The sequence below is a fragment of the Rhagoletis zephyria genome, unplaced genomic scaffold, assembly GCF_001687245.7.
Source record: "Rhagoletis zephyria isolate East Lansing unplaced genomic scaffold, Rhagoletis_zephyria_1.1 Rzeph_scaffold_00671, whole genome shotgun sequence".
NCBI classification, from domain to species: domain Eukaryota; kingdom Metazoa; phylum Arthropoda; class Insecta; order Diptera; family Tephritidae; genus Rhagoletis; species Rhagoletis zephyria.
Window position 1 is genome coordinate 187,586 of NW_016157755.1, and position 19,949 is coordinate 207,534.

The 19,949-nt window shown below is 36.1% G+C and overlaps 1 protein-coding gene across 1 annotated transcript in view; it reads left to right on the forward strand.

The window, feature by feature from the left end:
* The window catches only part of beat-IIIa (beaten path IIIa), a 196,155-nt gene that overhangs the window by 175,070 nt on the left and 1,136 nt on the right, over window positions 1-19,949 (forward strand). The window contains exon 5 of the mRNA XM_017613486.1: window positions 3,192-3,454. Coding sequence (XP_017468975.1) covers window positions 3,192-3,454 — 263 coding nt within the window. The remainder of the gene's footprint in view (window positions 1-3,191; window positions 3,455-19,949) is intronic.

A 19,949-nucleotide genomic window follows, 5' to 3' on the forward strand; every position in this document is an offset into this window, starting at 1 on the left:
TCGCGTTGATTTTTAACATTTTTTTTTCTTTTGTTTTGTGGTCGAAAATGCTAAATTACGTTCTGCTAAGAAGGAGCAATATTTCAGCCTTTTTTGCGTTCATTACATTTTCAATGAAGTCTTAAAAAAGTCGCCTACTCTTTTCTGACTTTTTATGCTGCTTCAGCTTTTTTGATGCCTTTGCGAGCGTGCGTGTTGCAAGAGATCAGCTCTTCCTGATTTGGCTTTTAATGTGCAATTGCAAACATTACAATAAGCCTCGTTACCTCAAGTGCTTACACAATCAGCCTTTGAACACGGTATCCTTAGTCCAAGAATCCAAAAAAAAATGCGCGTACGCTTGGTATGCATCATATTTAAGTCATCTGCGTCCAAAGAATAAATATCTTTTGAAGTAGCTGCTGCAAAACACAAAGCTTGTAAAGATTTATTAAGAAAATAATTCAAGATCAGTTCTTCTTCCAAGATTTAATAACAGAGAAAAATTACTGGGAAGTTAAAAAACGTAATTTTTTACTCAAAAAACGTAATTTTTTACACAAAAAACGTCCAAACGTCAACAGGATACAACAAACGTCCAAATGACGTTAAAAACGTCAACTCGTATGCCTAAAAGCCTGATTATGGCAACTTAACTTAATTTAACGGAACGTAGAACTTAGAGAATCAAAATGAAACAGATTTCGACGTGGCATTAAGTTGCGTTACGTTTCGGCTGTTCAATTATAAGCAACACCCATTTAACAGAATTTTTAAGAGAGAGCCGTAAGTTACGTTAACTTGCCATAATCAGACCATAAGTCTTATAGGTCATATAAAATAAGGCATATTGAGGCAAACATTTTCTATTTCGGTTTAGATTTTAAACAAAATTTTCTATATATGAAACGTAGAAACTATGTAGAATTAAAACATTTTGGTTTAATTTTTAAACAAATAGGGCCTATATTTGAAACCACGAGCTTTTTGGTTTTAATTTTAAACCACTCATAGCAAAACATCATTTTATCGGCTGCTTGGCCTAAAATTTAAACCAGAATATATTAAAAATTGCTTAAAACTACTGACTGGTTTAAAAAGTAGACTATAAAAGATTAAAAAACGCGTCAGTCTAAGCTCGGTTTAAAAATTTAACCCAAATTTTTGACTGTGTATTCCAACTGTCTGTATAGCATTTTCAGTTTAAATGAAACTTTTTTCAAATTAAATTAAGCCATTTTCAAACAAGCGAAACCATTTTCAAATTAAATGAAAAATACGCCAAACACTCCTTATGAAATGTTCCCCATTTTGGTTTCCTAATCCTGTAATTACCGTGCAAAAATCATACACAAGCGTAATATCGGGATTTTGCGAAACATTCCCTAAGGTGTCCATTCAAACACTTCAATCACTGACTGACATCAGGGGGAGATTCTGTAACCAGTTAGAGACAATTTTCGGATCGCTATCGCTATGAATGTTGTTGCATCAAAAAGTGCGATAGGGATCCGAAATTTATCGATAACTGGTTACAGAATCTCCCCCTGATGTCAGTCAGTGATTGAAGTGTTTGAATGGACACCTTAGGGAATGTTTCGCAAAATCCCGATATTACGCTTGTGTATGATTTTTGCACGGTAATTACAGGATTAGGAAACCAAAATGGGGAACATTTCATAAGGAGTGTTTGGCGTATTTTTGGGTCCGAAATACACTCACAAAGTTTGATCATTCAATCTCTAAACACACTGTTAATATTATATTATATACTCAAAAAATGGACTGACTAATGTGGATATTTTTCATATGTATCAGAACAATATTGTTCATTAAATAAACCAATAATAAGCGGTGATCTCTAAATATAACTACAAGCTTCAAAAAAATTCGGCTACAGTTCAATAAGATTTGCTACATCTTTTGCTTCAAAATAAATGGAGTGAGTGGCAACACTGACTATGATGCGCAGATGTAAAAAAACAACAAATCACGGGCGCTTCGCTTTACAATTATGGAAAGGCGTAAACGAAATTAGGGTTTTTTTACTATTTTTGCAAGTCTGCCACTACTTTTGAAATTTTGAGGCTTTTCCCTCTGCCCTGCTCACTTGGGTAGCAGAACCCGGCGCACAGTGTTTCGACAGGTGGAAATAATAGTAAACCTGCACCGATTTCGCTGAAAATTGACATGTGCTCTAGTTTAACTTAGAAATAGGGAATTATAAAATATGGTATAGATGGAATAATTGCCACGCCTTCTACTCTTGTGGGAAACATTAAATTTCATCCGATTTCTATGAAATTTAGTTTGTATTCCCTCTTGTATCAGAAACCCCTAAATATAAAATATGGGGAAGATTGGTTAACTATAACATCCAAAGTTCATAACAAATGTGGGCCCAGTCATTAAATGTGATGGAATTTTGGTTAGTTTTTGTTTCCTGCCTTCCACTCTCAGAAAACAAAGGTTGTTCCATAAAATTACCTAGGTTTAAATACTCGCTTTTTTGTTCGAAAAATTCTTTTCGCGAAATTATGCAAAAAGAAATTGAAAATCAAAATTTAAGAATATCAAATATTACATATATTTGCAAAGTCGCGCGAAAAGATCAAACTATATATTCGAAAACTACATAAAATTCTCTAAAACATTCGTCTAATTTCAAGACCTGACAGACCGGTACTCACACTTTTTTTTTACTAATAATCTTTAGCATCTACAACTTTTTTGGTAAGAAAATAGGAAAGTACCAAATAAATGATAAATACCTTCACCTGAACATTCCACGACACTTGAATAATTCATTACAGTTCAAAAAGAAACACTTTCTTCAATTGGTTAATCACCAAAAGCAACTAAACTGATTATTCGGTATCGCGCCGATTCCCGCATTTTTTTGGAAATGTATCGTTCGTAAAGAAGGGGGGTGAGTAAATAATGTGAAATTTGATATTTATGACTTTTACTTTTCCCTCTCTAAGTCCAATCGGTTTTTTTTATCAGTTGTCACCATGACTTTTGTCTACCTGCCTCCTTATAGTCGAAACATTGCGGCGTTTCGTTAATTTCGGTCGTAGTACGTTTAGTATTGCCGTCCGCTTCTATGCTCATTTCCCATATATATATGTACATACAATAAACAAATTTTCAGTTTAATTTATCAAGAAAATAAAAGGAATAATGTCGTTTTCATACTTTTCTCATTGCAGTAACACCCAATCACGGTCCAAGGATCACTGGCGGCTACTTGCGCTATAACATAGGCGAACTTGTGCGTTTGAATTGCACCTCAGCACCATCTAAGCCGGCATGTCATCTAAATTGGCTGATTAATGGTGAACCAGCGAGCCGCTCTTATCTGAGACCCTACGATACGATTACTTTTGGGCGTGAGGCACTGGAAGTATCACGACTGGGCTTAGAGTTTCGTGTGAAAAGTAATCATTTTATTGCTGGCGATTTAAAGTTAAAGGTATGCGCCGTAAAACATTTCAAACATACGAGCATATGTATACGTATGTATATATGCAGCTTAAGGGTGCCATTATATGTATTTACAAATCGAACGGCGCTTTATTTTCTATAAAAATTCTTGCTTTCTTATTGCCCTTTCCTTAGTACTTGTGCGTAGAGGGCACTGAGAAGGCAACATTTTTCGGTAGAAAAGAAAACGCTATCAATTTCACTGGGCGCCGTTCGCATATTTTTTCATTTTATTCTCAAATATCGTCTATAAAAATTTTGGACCAATTGGCTGAGTTTTCATGGAAGTAAAAATGGTTTAAATGATAGGTAAAATTTTTTTTTACTATGCAATGGTTTAATTGATTGACATTTGTTGTTGTTGCCAACCATTTGACTTTTGAAAAGTTTATGAGTTTTAACTTAAATCAAGCTATCACTAGCAGCGAAATTTTTTTTTCTTGAAAAGTAAAATAAAATTTTTGAAGCTAGTGAGCTGGTTGAAAATATTAAAAGAAGACTTTTGCGCGTTTCCAAACTGCAAGAATTCGGTACACCTACGCAAAGTTTCGGAAATAAAGTTTTTTTCTCTTCCGCATGATTCTTGCTGAATGTGATGGCGGACATCATTTCTTTGCCGGTTTTGATAATGAAAGATCATGCGATCATCTTTTCGTTTGCCCCTTTGTCCGGCGTGTCTTTTGATCCCGAGAATAAGCGCTCTGGTTGGTGCATCCAAAATAAATGCTCGACATCTTGTTGCAAAAGTTTTATTTTCGTATATGAATCTATTTTCGAGCAGATCGTTTAACTCTTCGACAAATTCTACCAGGAACTTATTAACGTTGTTGAGATGGGCTGTCCACAAAAAATTGCGACTACAAAAACTGAATCCGTCCGATTTACGTTACCTAAAATAGGCCACACGCTCTTCAGCGACCTTTTGGAGATTGGCAACCTATCGATGTTAAAGTTCAAGTCCAATATCTTTGTGTTCACTTTATTTAGCCGCAAAAAATCTGTTAGACAATCTTTTAAGCCATAATGGACATATTCTCCACTTCTTAACGAGACAGTTGGATCATCAATCGGCCTGCGTTTTAGCGTTCTTATGTCTTATATGAGGCCGTCAAACTCGCTTGTTCTGGACGTTCAAACTCGTTCCCTACGGAACTGCGTGCCCCACTGTTCCATAAATGTTGGAAAACTTCGTTGCTCCTGCGCACAACACTTCTCGGTTTTTTTGCTGCTGACATATAAAACAAGAAAAACGCACTTTCTTTTCAACTTCACTTTTTCACTTACTTTATATCAGTAAAAGTTCAATATTTTCAGCTCTTTACTTTGCAGAAATCAAAACTAGAATGAGTTATACAAATTTATTGTTTGATTGCGCTGAAACATAACAGTAAATCTAGTCGATATTTATAAAACGGTTGCTTTGCCAAGCAAAATCTAAACGACATTCGGAAAACACTTACAATACCAAATATTTTGTAAATGTCGAACTTACAACGCTTGCAAAAGCCTTATTCATGCAAGCTTATTTTAAGCTTGGTTAAAAAGGCTCGCAGTAGCCTATTCAAGCAAGCTTATTTTAAGCTTGATTTGCAAAACGATTACCAAATTGTTTGCTGGGTCGATCGTTTCAACTGAAGTAATCGACTGAAGGCCGAACCGTTCGCTCTCAGCAAAAGACAACACCACATGCTCAAAATGTGATAGTGTTAGTGTACCCATCACTGACCAAGAATCTAAATGCATTTTTGCATCAAAAATAAAATTTTGAAAAAAATATCGCTTGCATCTTTTTGGCGGTTAAGGCTCGATATGTAGTACCCCTAGGCATCGAAATGTTTACCTGGAATTTGAATATTTTTGTCCGAACAATGATATTCTCGCTGTTCTCGCTCAGTATTTTCAAATCCATTCCATTCTATCATTTTCTTGTAGGAATCGCTATTCAAGTTAATACTTCCTCGAGAAACGTTAACTTTGTGGATAGATAAAGGCGGATCGATTCAAGAGGACATGATAATCAAATCAATAATTTTGAAAATTGATGTCCGATACTTTAAATGCTTTTGGAAGTGGTGCTGCTTGTATGTTAATATTTTCTTGGAACTCTTGTTTACTAGTTATATTAGGAGCATATCAAAATGTACACGGCTGCCAATTAGTAATCGTTACCAGGGTATCCAGATTGTTTAAAAAGAAAAGAGCCATATCTGGAAAAAAGATCGCCAAAAATCGCCATTTTTTTTATAAAATTCATGAAATCGGCTTAAAAAATCTTTTGTTTTAAAAACTAGATCTTGTTATAACATAGTTTTTAAAACCAAAAACGAATATAATGCCTTCAGAGTAATAATAAATAACACAAATCACTTATAGCGCTGCAAGCTAGCTAGATCTATTGTGCTAACCCTTATCAAGTCACTCCAACCATAAGCTGTCAATAAAATGAAGCACTTTGGAGGGTGTCATGTTCCAAATTCTGGATGGAGACGATATTCGATCACCAAGGTGTATAAGTCTGAGTAGAATACAAAGAATCTCGACTTTCCTTTATACTATGTATAGATTATATTATCTGCACCAGAACAAAAGAAAACGTTTCAAGCAATTTCAACTGAGCGCACCAGAACAGAACGAAATTAGAAATAAAGCGTATAGAAAATGGACGCTGCGCTTGGTTTTGCATTAGCCAAATAGAGAGGAAAAAGAAAATGGGAAAAAGGTGTACAACAAACGTCAATAAATCGCTGTCAGAAGAAGAACGCGGTAAAACAACACATTTCTTCTTCGCTTACTTATGGTTTCATCTTTTCTATTGTTCGTTTTCGTACATCTTTTGAATATAAGAAAAAGGTAATACATTTCCATTTTCCCACTGGGATATTTTGCATATCGCTAGCTTAGAGTGAAATGTTGCTAAGTCCACTTTTTATGAAAAATTAGTTTTTGATGCAGGAAGCAAGGAAAACTGAAAATGCACCGTTTCTGAAAGGATCTAACTACTTGTTGTATTTCTACCCGTTTTATTCCGTGATGTGCAAAATTGCTAAGTCCAAAGTAGTCACAGAAAATTTGATAAGTCCAAAAAAATATTAATATTTTTTTTTAACGCTATCGAATTCGATTTGTATTAAGGGTTTACAACAAGAAAATCTGGTCAATTTCAAGGTTAGCAATTACTATTATTATTTTTGATTATTTATGTACATATGTATGTATTTATATGTATTTATAAAAGGTTACCATGTCCTTTGACGGTGATAGCAACCCTATTGACGAGTACGGCATTGAATCGGATGATGGAGTATTTGGTCTTGTCCCTTATGGCTTTAATAGTGATTCCGAAGACTCTTTTGAGCTACGAAAGAAAACAAGGAAACGCAGGAAGAGGGTACAAGTTCAAAACTTTAAGTGGTTTTCGGAAAAAAATAAAAAATTAAGAGAAAATGGCAAAACTTATTATGGAAAACAAAAAGGTGATAATTCTTGGAACTATGAAAAAGTAAAACAGCCACGAATCATGAAAGAAAGATGTCGGTGTGTAAAAAGTAGCTATGGTACAACAATGAAATGCTTAGAGGTGAGTGATGAAAATAGACAAAAGATTTTCAAAGAATTCTGGCGGATGAATTGGCATCAAAAAAAAGTTTATGTTAGCACTTTGATCGATATTGATAAACCGTTACGGTCCCGAAATAGAAAAGACACGTCAGAATCAAGAAGAAAAAATTCTTTGAGATATCACTTTAAACTGGACAATAAAACCGTACGCGTGTGTAAAACCTTCTTTATAAACACATTAAATATTGGAAGAGGTTCGGTTAACAATTGGTTAAATAAACCTATCGCTTTAAATACACATTCGAAGAAGAAGCGAAATCAGAATTCTGTTGAAGAAAGAGAATGCCTCAATTCATTTTTCGGTTCCCTTCCTGTAATGGAGTCTCATTACTGCCGAGCCGCCACTACGAAAAAATACCTCTTGCCAGAATATCACTCTAAAAATCAAATTTATGACATTTATGTTAAGGATTGGTGCAAAGCCCATAAGGTGAAGCCACTTTCGATTTTCGTTTTTCATAGAGAATTTGACACTAGAAATTTGAGCCTATTTTTACCAAAAAAGGATCAATGCGAAATATGTGCACGTTATTCTGCCGGCTGCTTGTCACAAAAAGAATACGCTCTCCACCAAGAAAAAAAAGAAGAAGCCAGGAATGAGAAAATCAAAGATAAAAATAATGAACCAAATGTATTCACGGTTGATCTTCAAGCAGTTTTAATGTCCCCAAAATCGCAAGTCAGTAGTCAATATTATCGCACAAAGTTACAAGTCCACAATTTGGTTTTTTATAATCTCATAAATAAGGACGGATTCTGCTTCTTATGGAATGAAGTTGAAGGCGGATTAAGTGCTGAAGAATTTGCGAGCATATGGACTTACTTTCTTGCTGAAAAGGTTATACCAAATCTCGTTGGCGATAAAAATAAGATAATTTTTTATACTGATGGATGCACGTATCAAAATCGCAACTGCATCATGAGCAATGCCTTACTAAACACAGCAATGAAATATAATGTTATAATTGAGCAAAAAATATTAGAACCTGGACACACGCAGATGGAGGCTGATAGTGTTCATTCTACCATAGAGCGATCTATGAAAAATAGAGACATTTCTGTTCCTGCAGAGTATATTAATATATGTAAAGCTGCTCGTCAAAAACCTAGACCGTACGATGTTTTTTATTTGGACCATACCTTTTTTAAAACATTTAATAACGTACAGTTTTGTAAAAATATTCGTCCTGGACGTGGTAAAGGCGATGCCAAAGTAACAGATGTTCGTGGTATCAGATACACACCAACCGGTGAAATATTTTTTAAACTAAGATTTTCAGATCCATGGAAAACTCTTCCTCAAAGATTAGACAAAAGCATAGTCCCGTTACAGTGGTCCAATTTGACGCAACTTCACCAAGGCAGGCGCCGAATTACAGCAAGAAAGTACGAAGATTTGCAGTATCTAAAAGCAACTTTGCCTAAAGACCATCATAATTTTTACGATAGTTTGCCACATGAATGATTTTTTGGTGTGTAGTTTAGTTTCAGCGAACAATACTATTAATTTAATCTACCATTGTTTGTTCATTTTTATTTTATTGTATAAGCTGTTGTTAATAATAAACAAGTTCGCAACTACGTTCCAAATAAAAAAAAAAATGTATAAAAAAATTCACAATTTATAAATTCAGAAAATTTATTTAGTCTGAACCGAAAATCCCATTAATGGGATCCTAAAAGTACGGCCGCTGTGGTGTAGTGGTAAGCAGTGCGCGCTTCCACTCCGCAGGGCCTGAGTTCAAGCCCTGGTCAAAGCAACATCACAAACAAATTTAGAAAAGAAGGGTTTTTCTTAACAGCGGTCGCCCCTCGGCAGGCAATGGCAAACCTCGAGTGTATTTCTGCCATGAAAAACAGCTTCCCATAAAAATACAATCGTCGTTCGGAGTCGGCGTAAAACTGTAGGTCCCTCCACTTTGTGTGACAACATCAAGGCGCACGCCACAAATCGGGGGAGAAGCTGGTCCAAATACTAACATACGCGTAAGCGCCAATCTATTATTATTATTATTAAAAGAACCTAAACAATTTGTTCTAACAAATAGTTTCTTAAAATATACTTACGAGATGGACTTTTCGTATTGTACATATTGGAAAAATTCATGGAAAATTTGCTAAGTCCAACAAAAAAATTTTAAGAAAAAAGTAGAAAATTTGCTAAGTCACAAAATTATCTACAAAATTTATAAAAAAATCAGATTTTTTCAATTTTCTTTTTTTTAATAAAGGGTAAATGAAAAACGCGAAACACTGCATTCAAAGTTTTGCAAAATACTTAAAGAAAATTACTTAGGAACGTTTTTTGTGTCTCCTGTACAATTGAAAAAAATGGACTTAGCAACTTTGCACTCTAAGCTAGCGATATGTTTATGTGTATCAGAGTGTCCAGATATGTAGATTTTATTGTATATTTGCGCGTAAAAATTTAGGAAAGCGCGCTGTTATGTAAATGCGTCGAAACACGTGAAAAGTGGGTTGTGGAGTTAGAGCTTTAGTTTTGATGTGGTAACACTTTTTATTGTTACCGCTTTGATTTTGTCACCAGAAAAGTGTTTGAATCACAAGTGGGCGAGTTTCAGGGACCTGCCAATCCACTCTTTGACTTTGAGGGAAAGATAAGCAGCGGAAACTGAATTTTAAATCTTTTAGCTTTCTTATGGGGTAACGGCATTCCATCCGACTATGAAAAATTTTGGATAATTGCTTACGGAGTGGAAACCGCAATAGGCAACAACATGTTTGGAAATATAAGTAAAAAGGCCTTCATATTATTATCCTTGCCGCACTCAAATGCTTTTGTTGAGCGCGTTTTTTCCATAATGAATTCACCAAAAACCAAGATTCGAAATAGGATGAGGTTGGAAAGCCTTAATTCAATATATTAATAAGAAAATTGTTTGTACATCACTATTACATAATGGATTTGTGTTACTTATTATTACCCTGAAGGTATTATATTCGTTTTTGGTTTTAAAAACTACATTATAAATAGTCGTGAGGTAGTTTACAACTAGTACATTTGACAACAGGGTATATATGTATGTACGAACTCATTTCGCATTTCAGCTCTGCCGCTACCAAGCAATATGTAAACCAGATCTCATTTTTAACAAATGTCGATTTCATGAATTTCATTTAAAAAAAAGGCAATTTTTTCAGAAATGGCCCTTTTTTATAAACAATCTGGACACCCTGATGTGTATGTATATCACACAGGCAATACACTAAATCTCCTATGACGTCATATTTCTGTCATAATTTTCAAGAGAGAGTTATGTTCTGATTATATATACTTCGCATAACTTCGCATAAATTTCAAACTGTCAGGTCAAAATCTTTTTAATGCATTTTGTATATATTCCTTTACCCAGAAATTAGCAGAACTTGTAAAAAATTAGCGACCTGTTGAGTTTAGATTTTGCCTCACGTTTTCTTAAGTGACATTTCAATTACAGTGGTACCAATAGCAATATTTTTACAGAGATACATGGAAAGCATATTAGGGGGATTCACTACTCTATTAATGTAATTTTGGGAACAAGTTAAAAATAGGGCCCGTTGAACCAAAAAAAGGAAAAAGTTGCTTTGCATTTTTAGGTGTGCTCGTGCTTAAGTTATTTGTTTTTGTTATTTTATGGCCTTATAACAATTATATTCAAAAATTTTTATTGACCTCGAGGCCAGTTTTACCTGAACAAGCCTGTGGACAAGCAACAATAATTTTTATTTATTGAAAAAATGGTAGAAGTGATAGCTATTTCGGAAATCACCACATTTCCTCATCAGACTTCTTTCAGTAGGATTCGAACCGACGATCCCACTGACTCAGCCAGTTGCCTACGCACTGTGCTAAGTTCGCCTTGTGAATTATTGTTGCTTTTTTCTCACTTTTTCATTTTTCTGTTAAGCCAACACAATCAAGCGCAGCTATTCCGCCGCAATTCACACTTGAACTTGATCCACTTATGCGTCTGGAGGGATGGGTTGCGGTAGCGAAGTATTCCTTCGATCTCCTCTGGAGAGGTAAGCACATTAGGGAGCTATACCCGAACCCGCAGACGCATCGGAAGATACGATTTGTCCACGGCCACTAGCTTGGCACCTTTCCAAACCTCCCCCAGGGAGACTGTCTCCTTGTACAACACTGCCGACCGTTCGTCGGCGCACCTCGTGAGCTTATGCAGCGCATGGTGCCGTCCGGCACTCTCACACCTCTGGAGAGGTAAGCACATTAGGGATCTATACCCGAACCCGTAGACGCATCGGAAGAGCCCATTCGTCCACGGCCACTAGCTTGGCACCTTTCCAAACCTCCCCCCAGGGAGACTGTCTCTTTGTGCAACACTGCCGACCGTTCGTCGGCGCACCTCGTGAGCTTATGCAGGTCATGCTGCCATCCGGTGCTCTCACCTAGGCGGTGGTCCTGGGTTCCTTCTGACCGCCCTCATAAATACCGCCGACATGGCGGCTGCCACACGCTTCTACTTTTCGTGAGTGATGACGCCGTCCTCCCTGCTGCGGTCCATGACTCCTAATTCCACAGAGCCCGCAAGTTTAGCGATTTCGCTAAACGTAGGAGCCGACCCCGTGCGAAGTTTTTTAACGGTAGAGGTTTCCCCCTCTCGCGGTCTTTGCCGCTTCATAGTCGATAACGCATTCGCGTCTTCGGCTACCTCCCCCTATGCGGATATCGCAGACTCCGCATCGCCGACCACCTTTTTAGCCCACTCGAGCGTTTGGGCATGCTGATCAGTAATTGTACCAGCACATTGATCGCCGTAGCTTTATAAAATTTTGACGGCCATGTGACGGTCTGAGCGAGTCTTTCTCGCCGCGGTGGCGCACCGTTTAGGCCTCCCCTAAGGTGAGAGACCCTGCTGGTGCTGGCGGTTCCACCACGCACCACACCCTCAAATACTCTGTGCGATTTCGCACAGGCGCTACCCGCTACTGGCAGAATTCCGCCGCCTCTACTCGACATACCAGAGGGAGCTGGCTTCGAACCCCCTGAGACATCGGCCAAGCAGGCCCTTCTCAAGCCCTTAACGCAGGGCCAGAAATCCCACCCGGGACAAAGACAGCTTTGGGTATTGACTTCGACAACCCTCCGCTGCTCGAAGCTTTGTAGCTAGCCAGTTCCGGTTTCCCTACGGCGCTAGCCGTGCAGGCCCCTACTAGAGGCTTTAGCCGGAGATGCTTTCGCCTCCTCATAACCCTCAACCGGGGTAGAGACAGCTTTAGATGCCGGAACCGACGATCCTGCGCTGCTCGAAGTTTTAGTTTTTTTGTTAATATTTGTATTTGTATTAGTTGTATTCATCTTGTTCGTACGACGACGTGCCCGACGAGGCGGGCGCGGTGGTCTAAATTAGAGGTGGGCACGGGCCTAAACTTTCAGGCCCGGCCCGGCACGAGTGCAAAATCAAATTTCAAAAACACACAGGAGCCCGCACGTTAAGAATTTTAGTGGGCCCGGCCTGGCACGACGGGACACGTCCCAGTCCGGAAATAAAGAGCCAACTGTTATTGTATGTATACATATGTACATATTTTTTATTTTGTGTTTATGTATGTATATTTACTTAAAGGAATCAATTTTTTACGTCAAAGATTTTTATAATATATTTTCTGGGAAGTAAAAAAAGTGGAAGGTAATTTATGTACAGATATGTAAACAAAACTACTAAGTATCCTATTTTTTCTATCGGTTTCCAAACATTTCTTTTTTTGCTTTTCTCTTATCAAAAGAGGTGTAAATATGTACTATTTTTTTTTATAAAAACAAAGCTTATCTAAATTTGTAGTATTAGCAACGGGCTTTTTCGTGCCTATTCGTGCTTTTATGAAATTTTACTGAACTCCCATGCACGCACGAGTTCGTGCTGACAGCAAATATTCCGGCCCGTACCCGCGGGCTTACGCAGGGGCCCGCGGGGCCCCTATCAAGAACCCGGCCCGTGTCCATCTCTAGTCTAAATAGTGTAAGGAGAAATTAACGGTCCACCACGGCAGCGCCCTATGCCGCGGCAAGGCCACCGTTACTCCCTGAGGCGCTCTGGTATCAGGAAGACGCCATTATAATACAGCCGGTCTGGTAAACCCCCTGGCTGCAAACCCTCCAATGGGCACGGTGTCGCTTCACACCCTGGAAGGGGGTCGGCTTCTTGGTCACCGTACACGAGCAGCCCGAACCAGGGGAATGGAGTGCACTCGCCCAATATACAGAGATAAAGAAACGATTGCACTGCCATCCGCTGATAAGGACTGGTCATGATTCGGCTAAGCCCCCGCACCAACGACAAGGTGCCTGCCATAGCGGGGGATTGTCGGACTTGGCTTGTTGGGAATTTTCGTCGGGTAAAAAAATAAAAACATATTTCTCTTAATTTTTTTAAATTTTTACCATCGGTAATTTTCACAATTTCAAAAGATGTTGTACTATCTAAAATTAAATCTATTTTTAAATAAACTGAGCGCAGTTATTGCAATCGCATAAAAGTTTTCGAAAGTAGGCGACGTTTCTTAAATACAGCCTTGAATTTATATTGTTTATGTACCGGACTTTCAGATTTTTTGAGCAGTGTGGCTAAGGAATTCATCAATATTTATTCAAAATTGATATACACAATCGCTCTTTAGCAAAGAAGTGGTTTTAAGGTAATTTTAGGAAAATGGGGGGTGGCACCGCCCACTTATATGATATATGTGTATCTCAAGAACTACTTGACCGCTCTCAACCAAATTTGGTACACACATTGCGCTTAAGCTTCTTAAGCGTCGTATAGAAAATTTTTGAGATCGGACAAAAACCGCGGGCTCCACCAACGTAACGGCAATTTCAAAAAACTCAAAGCTAGCTATATATTAAGAGGAGTAGGTTTTGTCCGATTTCATATAAGTGGGCGGTGCCATCCCCATTTTCCTAAAATTTCTTGAAACCCCACTTCTTTATTAAATACTGATTGTACATATATATCAATATTGAAGAAATATTGATGAATGCCTTGCCCACACATCTAAATGGCCTTTAAAAATCTATAAAAATTGGCAATAATATTTCTCACAAAACTTAATAAAGTTATGGGGTAGGGTCTTGAAATTTCCAAAAAAAAATGCATTTTCGATGGGCACCCTAATGTATGTACAATAGATATACAGCGTGGCGACGAATAACTGTTACCCAGGTTTTTTGAGAAATACAAAGGTCCTTTATAGATTTCGCGAAAAAAGTATTTTATTGTTGATTTTCCACAGATCTTACTTTAGTTGTATTAATTAGTTTTTAAATTTTAATCCCTATTTCGGAATGGATAGTAAACGGAACAGATGTGTGTTTTACGCTCGCGCTAGATATTCTCATTTTAAATAGTTAAAAGAATTGTATTTTATACATTTTATGTACAACAGTACCATTTAAGTGCAAGCTGAATCAACTGAAGTGAGTGGCGCATAAATAAACATACAAACAAAACAAATAAGCGAACAAAAAGTTGCATAAATAAAATAGTTTGTTTTGCTGTTGTTGTTTTTGCTGTGGCGATAGCTGGGTTAACAAAGGTAAGTCAAGCTGCAATTGTTGGTATTGGGAAGGCACAGGGAACAATCTGCAGCAGATCTGCTTTGGACACCTCCGCAAAAGAGCATTGGAGCCGCTAAATCCAAGACAATTCGGATTAATCTCCATCCCTTTTGGTTTTCCTTTGCGTACCCGAGGGCGCTCCTCTGTTCAGATTCTCTCCTTTGTTACACTGTCCTTTGCCATCATATTCGCAATTGATGCCCTTTGCTCATCATTTCATATCAACAAACGTCAACTACTTCTTGGAATCGAAACAGCTGATCAGCTGGAAACAGAGTGCTGCCAAGTTAGTTTTACGCTTAGGTTATAGTAGCAATTGCTCATATCATAAAATTATTGAAATTGCCATAAACTTGTGTATTGTGGTTAGTATATATTATTGCCATACGTTAACTTAGGGTATATTGCCACAGTAAAAAGTGGCAAAATGCCAACAGTAGAATGTAAAGAATGTACTGCCAAATTGTTTCAATTAGATGAAATGATAACATGCTCTGGTGGGTGTGGCTATAATTTCTGTCTAAAATGTAGCAATATTAAAAGGAATGAAATTAAAATAATCTCGGAAAATACTAATTTGAAATGGTTTTGTAATAAGTGTACTTTATCTGATGCGAATACGAAATTTATCAAAATCAAACATTTAATAAGTAAATGTGAGCAATCTAAGTTGAAGGCGGCTGATGTAAAACAAGTTTTGGAGCAACTGATTAACAACAAATGTACGCAAATAAAAACGAGTATTGTTTCAGACTTTAATACATTTCTGGAACATAACATTGGAGTGAGAATTAATGCTATGAAAAATGAAATCATTAAGGAAATTTCTAGTGAACTGCAAAAATGTAATGACTTGGTAAAAAACATTCAGCCAGTAATTAGTAAAGAAAATGCCCCAATATCATATGCCCAAGCAGTCAAAACAAATGAAAATAAAATTGTTATAAAGCCCTTAAACAAAAACAAAAACGTTAAGGAAACAAAAGAGGCGCTGAAAAAGGTAATCGAACCCACCGACGGTCTTGTTAAGACTGTGAAAGAAATTAATAGAGTGGGAATAGTTTTAGAACGTAAAAATAAAGATACTTGCGAAAAAGTCGATCAAAAAATAAGAGATAGTATTGGAACGGAGTTCCAGGCCCAGAAAGCTAAAGGAAAAGATGAAATAAAAAAGATACGGAAAATAGTTGGGTTAACCGAAAAAATAAATAATGATCGCATAATAGAATGTCTAACTAAGCAAAATGATGAGTTCTTGGGAAAGGAGTTGAAAGTACTGAAAGTATACGAAAATAGAACGCGAAGAGAAGAAAGCTTCAACATTCTAGTTGAAACAGATGCTTTAACCTATGAAAGTGTCTTGAAACGTAAAAAAGTAAATATCGAATGGGACACTTGCATGGTATTTGAGCATCTAAATATTATGAGATGCTTTAAATGTTTGGGTTATAAGCACAAGTCAAGTGATTGTACAAATAAAAAGGCATGTAGTAGATGTGCTGGAAATCACGATGTTAAGGATTGCGGCTCTGATATAATAAGGTGTGTAAATTGTTGTGAACTTGTTCAGAAAAAAGTAATAGATGTTAATGTAAATCACTCAGCATTCAGTTTGGATTGCCCTGCATACCAAAAATACGTTCAAGCCAAAAGCAAAACTAAAGTTTAGCAACGAAGTATTCATGAATTGAATATCATTTATTTAAACATAAACAGTATTACAGCTAATAAGTGTGAACTTGAGAAACTAATAGAAATTTGTAAGCCCCATTTGGTGCTATGTTCAGAAACCTGTTTGACCGAAGACATTACAAACCACGAAATACAGGTAGAAACCTACACCCTAATTAGATGCAACTCGAATAGTAGACACACAGGCGGTGTTTTAATTTACGTCCATCACTCAATTAAATATGAAACTCTCGTTAATTACTCGTGGGATAAAAATATTTGGTGTCTTCTTTTAAAAATTGGAAATGTTACCCCGAAATACCAAATAGGGGTAATATATCACTCGCCAAATTCTAGCGATGCTGACTTTATCAGCTACCTCAGTGAAATTTTAAACAATACTTGCCTAGATGATAATACTGTATTTATTGGAGACTTCAATATAAATCTATATAAAGCTACAACGTACAGTAAAAGATTGGTAGAGTTATTTCAGTCCTTCTCAATGGTTCAGAAAATTAATTTTTATACTAGGAAATCGGGAGAGGTCGAAACCATGATTGATTTATTATTTACCAATAGCAAAAACATTTCGTGTCAAAGAATGGATATGCATCGGATCTCCGATCATGAGACAATTTATGTCAAGATCGAGTTGGAGAAAATATATAAAATGAGAGCAAACAAATTTATTATATCTTGGGAAAATTACACAAGTGATAATCTTCTTCACCAACTGAGGCAATACAATTACAGGGATTTTTCGAAATTAAGCATCGATGATAAATCGAAATTTTTAACTAATGTCTTGTCGTATTCAATGGGCACTCTAACATACACTAAAGAAATAAGGCTTAAGCTCATGAACAAGTGGTATGATGCTGAATTAGCAAACCTTAATAAACAAAAGTATAATCTTTACAGGATAGCATTAGAAACAGGGGCCTGGAGTGACTATAATACAATCAAACGTAGATACAAGAGGATGGTAAAGGTTAAAAAGGTTAAATACTTGGAGCATAAAATAACGGTTAATATTGGAGATAGCAAATCAATGTGGAAGCATCTAAAAAATTGCATAAGTATGTCAAAGGAAATAAACGCCATTAATAAAGTGTTAATTCACAACAACTTGTACACAACGGAAAATGAGATTGCACAATCACTAAATAACTACTTTATTGACAGCATTATTGAAATTACCTCAAATATAGAACCTGGTAAAAAAGAATCCTTTACGACTCCAAATTGCACACATAACTTTAAATTTATAGAAATCGAAACCGATGAAGTGCTTGAAATTGTCAGTGGTTTTAAAAATAAAATTGGAGGAAAAAAACTATTATCTGAGGGAGTCATAAAAGACTCTATAACATATACAGGGTACTTTTACACGCAGTTAATTAATGAAAGCCTAAAATATGGTGTTGTTCCTGATCACTGGAAAACATCTATTGTTGTGCCAATTGAGAAAGTCAAGAACACAATCAGAGCCGACGAGATGAGACCAATTAATACGTTGCCTAGTGATGAAAAAATTCTTGAAACGGTAGTTAAAAAACAACTAATAGAATATTTAGAAACTAATAAAATATTAATGCCACAACAGTCTGGTTTTAGGAAAAGGCACTCGTGTGAAACTGCACTAAACTTAGTATTAGCTCGCTGGAAAGAAGAATTGAGCAGAAATAAATACATAGTTGCCGTCTTCTTAGACTTAAAGCGCGCATTTGAGACCATCGATCAAGAGTTACTTCTAAATAAATTGAGTAATATAGGGATACGGGGCGTTGAGCTAAAATGGTTTCAAAGTCTTATTACAAATCGTTACCAGAGAACACAGATTGGATCGTCGGTATCTGACAAAAGAAGTATAGTGGTTGGTCTACCTCAAGGCTCAGTGCTAGCACCTATATTATTTAATATATACATAAATGATATTGCCAACGGTATTAAATATTGTGATATTAATCTTTTCGCTGATGACACGTTAATCATGTTAAGTGGTGACCATATTACTGATATTGTTTCAAAACTACCAGATGACTTAAATAAAATATATAATTGGCTATGTTTAAACAAACTTAAAATAAATGTAAGTAAAACCAAATACATGGTCATATCCAGAAGAAATATTGATATGCATGAACTTCGTAGTTTAAACATAAACCAACAAAAAATAGAAAGGGTGCGGAGCTTTACGTACTTGGGTATAAAAATTGATGAGAAGCTACAGTTCAATGATCATATTGACTATACCGTAAGCAAAATAGCAAAAAAAATAATGTACTTTATGCGACGTACTTGCAAATTACTGAAAAGGAAATATAAAATAATGGTATACGGATCAATAATAAAACCTCTCCTCAATTATTGTCCAATTTTCTTCATAATGCATGATAGCCAAATTTATAAATTGCAGAAACAACAGAACCAAGCAATGAGATTCATTCTTCGAAAACGATATGACACGCCCATTAGAGACATGTTATCAGCCCTTGGTTGGCTAAGTGTGAAACAACAGCACTTTTATTATACGATGAAATTTGTTAAAAACATTATTGAAGATAATTTACCAGAATACCTAAAGATTAACTTAAAGTATGGCAGCAATGTGCACAACAAAGATACACGTAAGAAAAATGAATTCAATTTAAAGCGAATCTGATATATGTAATCTTTATTACAAGGGTCTTAAAAGTTATAATGAATTACCAAATACTGTCAAGCAATGTAAAAACATCAATGAGTTTAAAAGAAAGTTGCTTTAATTTTGTAAATCTATCCCAATATAATGTAATGTATTACTTTATATCTGTTTTCCGTTTATTATTGTTCCGTAATTTCAACTTGTAATTGCCATGTATGAATGCCCTTCCAAATGATTTCATTAGGCTTAAGCAATGTAATATTAAATAACTAGGTTAAGTCTACATATATTGTAATGAATTAGCTTCAAGAGAGCTGTAATAAATAAATAATAATAATAAAAAAATTTGCCAGCAGTGTAAATTTTGAAAGTAAAGGTCATTTGGCACGCAGGTCTTTTTCAATTAATTTATTCTATATCTTCTGTAACCATATGCTAATTTTCTTCATATTGAGTCCCTTATACTCCCTCTTCTGTTTAGCATAAGGCCTCATACACAAAAATCGAATACACTCGGAACTGGTGACTAGGACGGCCATTCATTCGAACAGCCTATACAGTTTTTCTTTTTTTGTCATTTTTTATACAATGCCTAAAAAAATAGTCCTGAAAAACACTGGCGTGCCAAATGAACTTTTCTCTCAAAGTTTACACTGCTGGCAAATGTTATTAAGGCTTAATATTTAAAAACTAATTGATACAACTAAAGTAAAATCTGTGGAGAATTTACAATAAAATACTTTTTTCGCAAAAGCTATAAATGACCCTTTTATTTCTCAAAAAAAAAAACCTGGGCAACAGCTATTCGTCGCCACGCTACTCTAAAAAAGTCTGTTTAAAAGTGCGACTATAAATTGAGTATATTTTTGTTAATTTTTAAAATGTTTTGGTAAATTTACACGATGAATATGTATTTTTTGTCGTTTACACATTTTCGTGTGTAAAAATCCTTTTTGTTAGCGG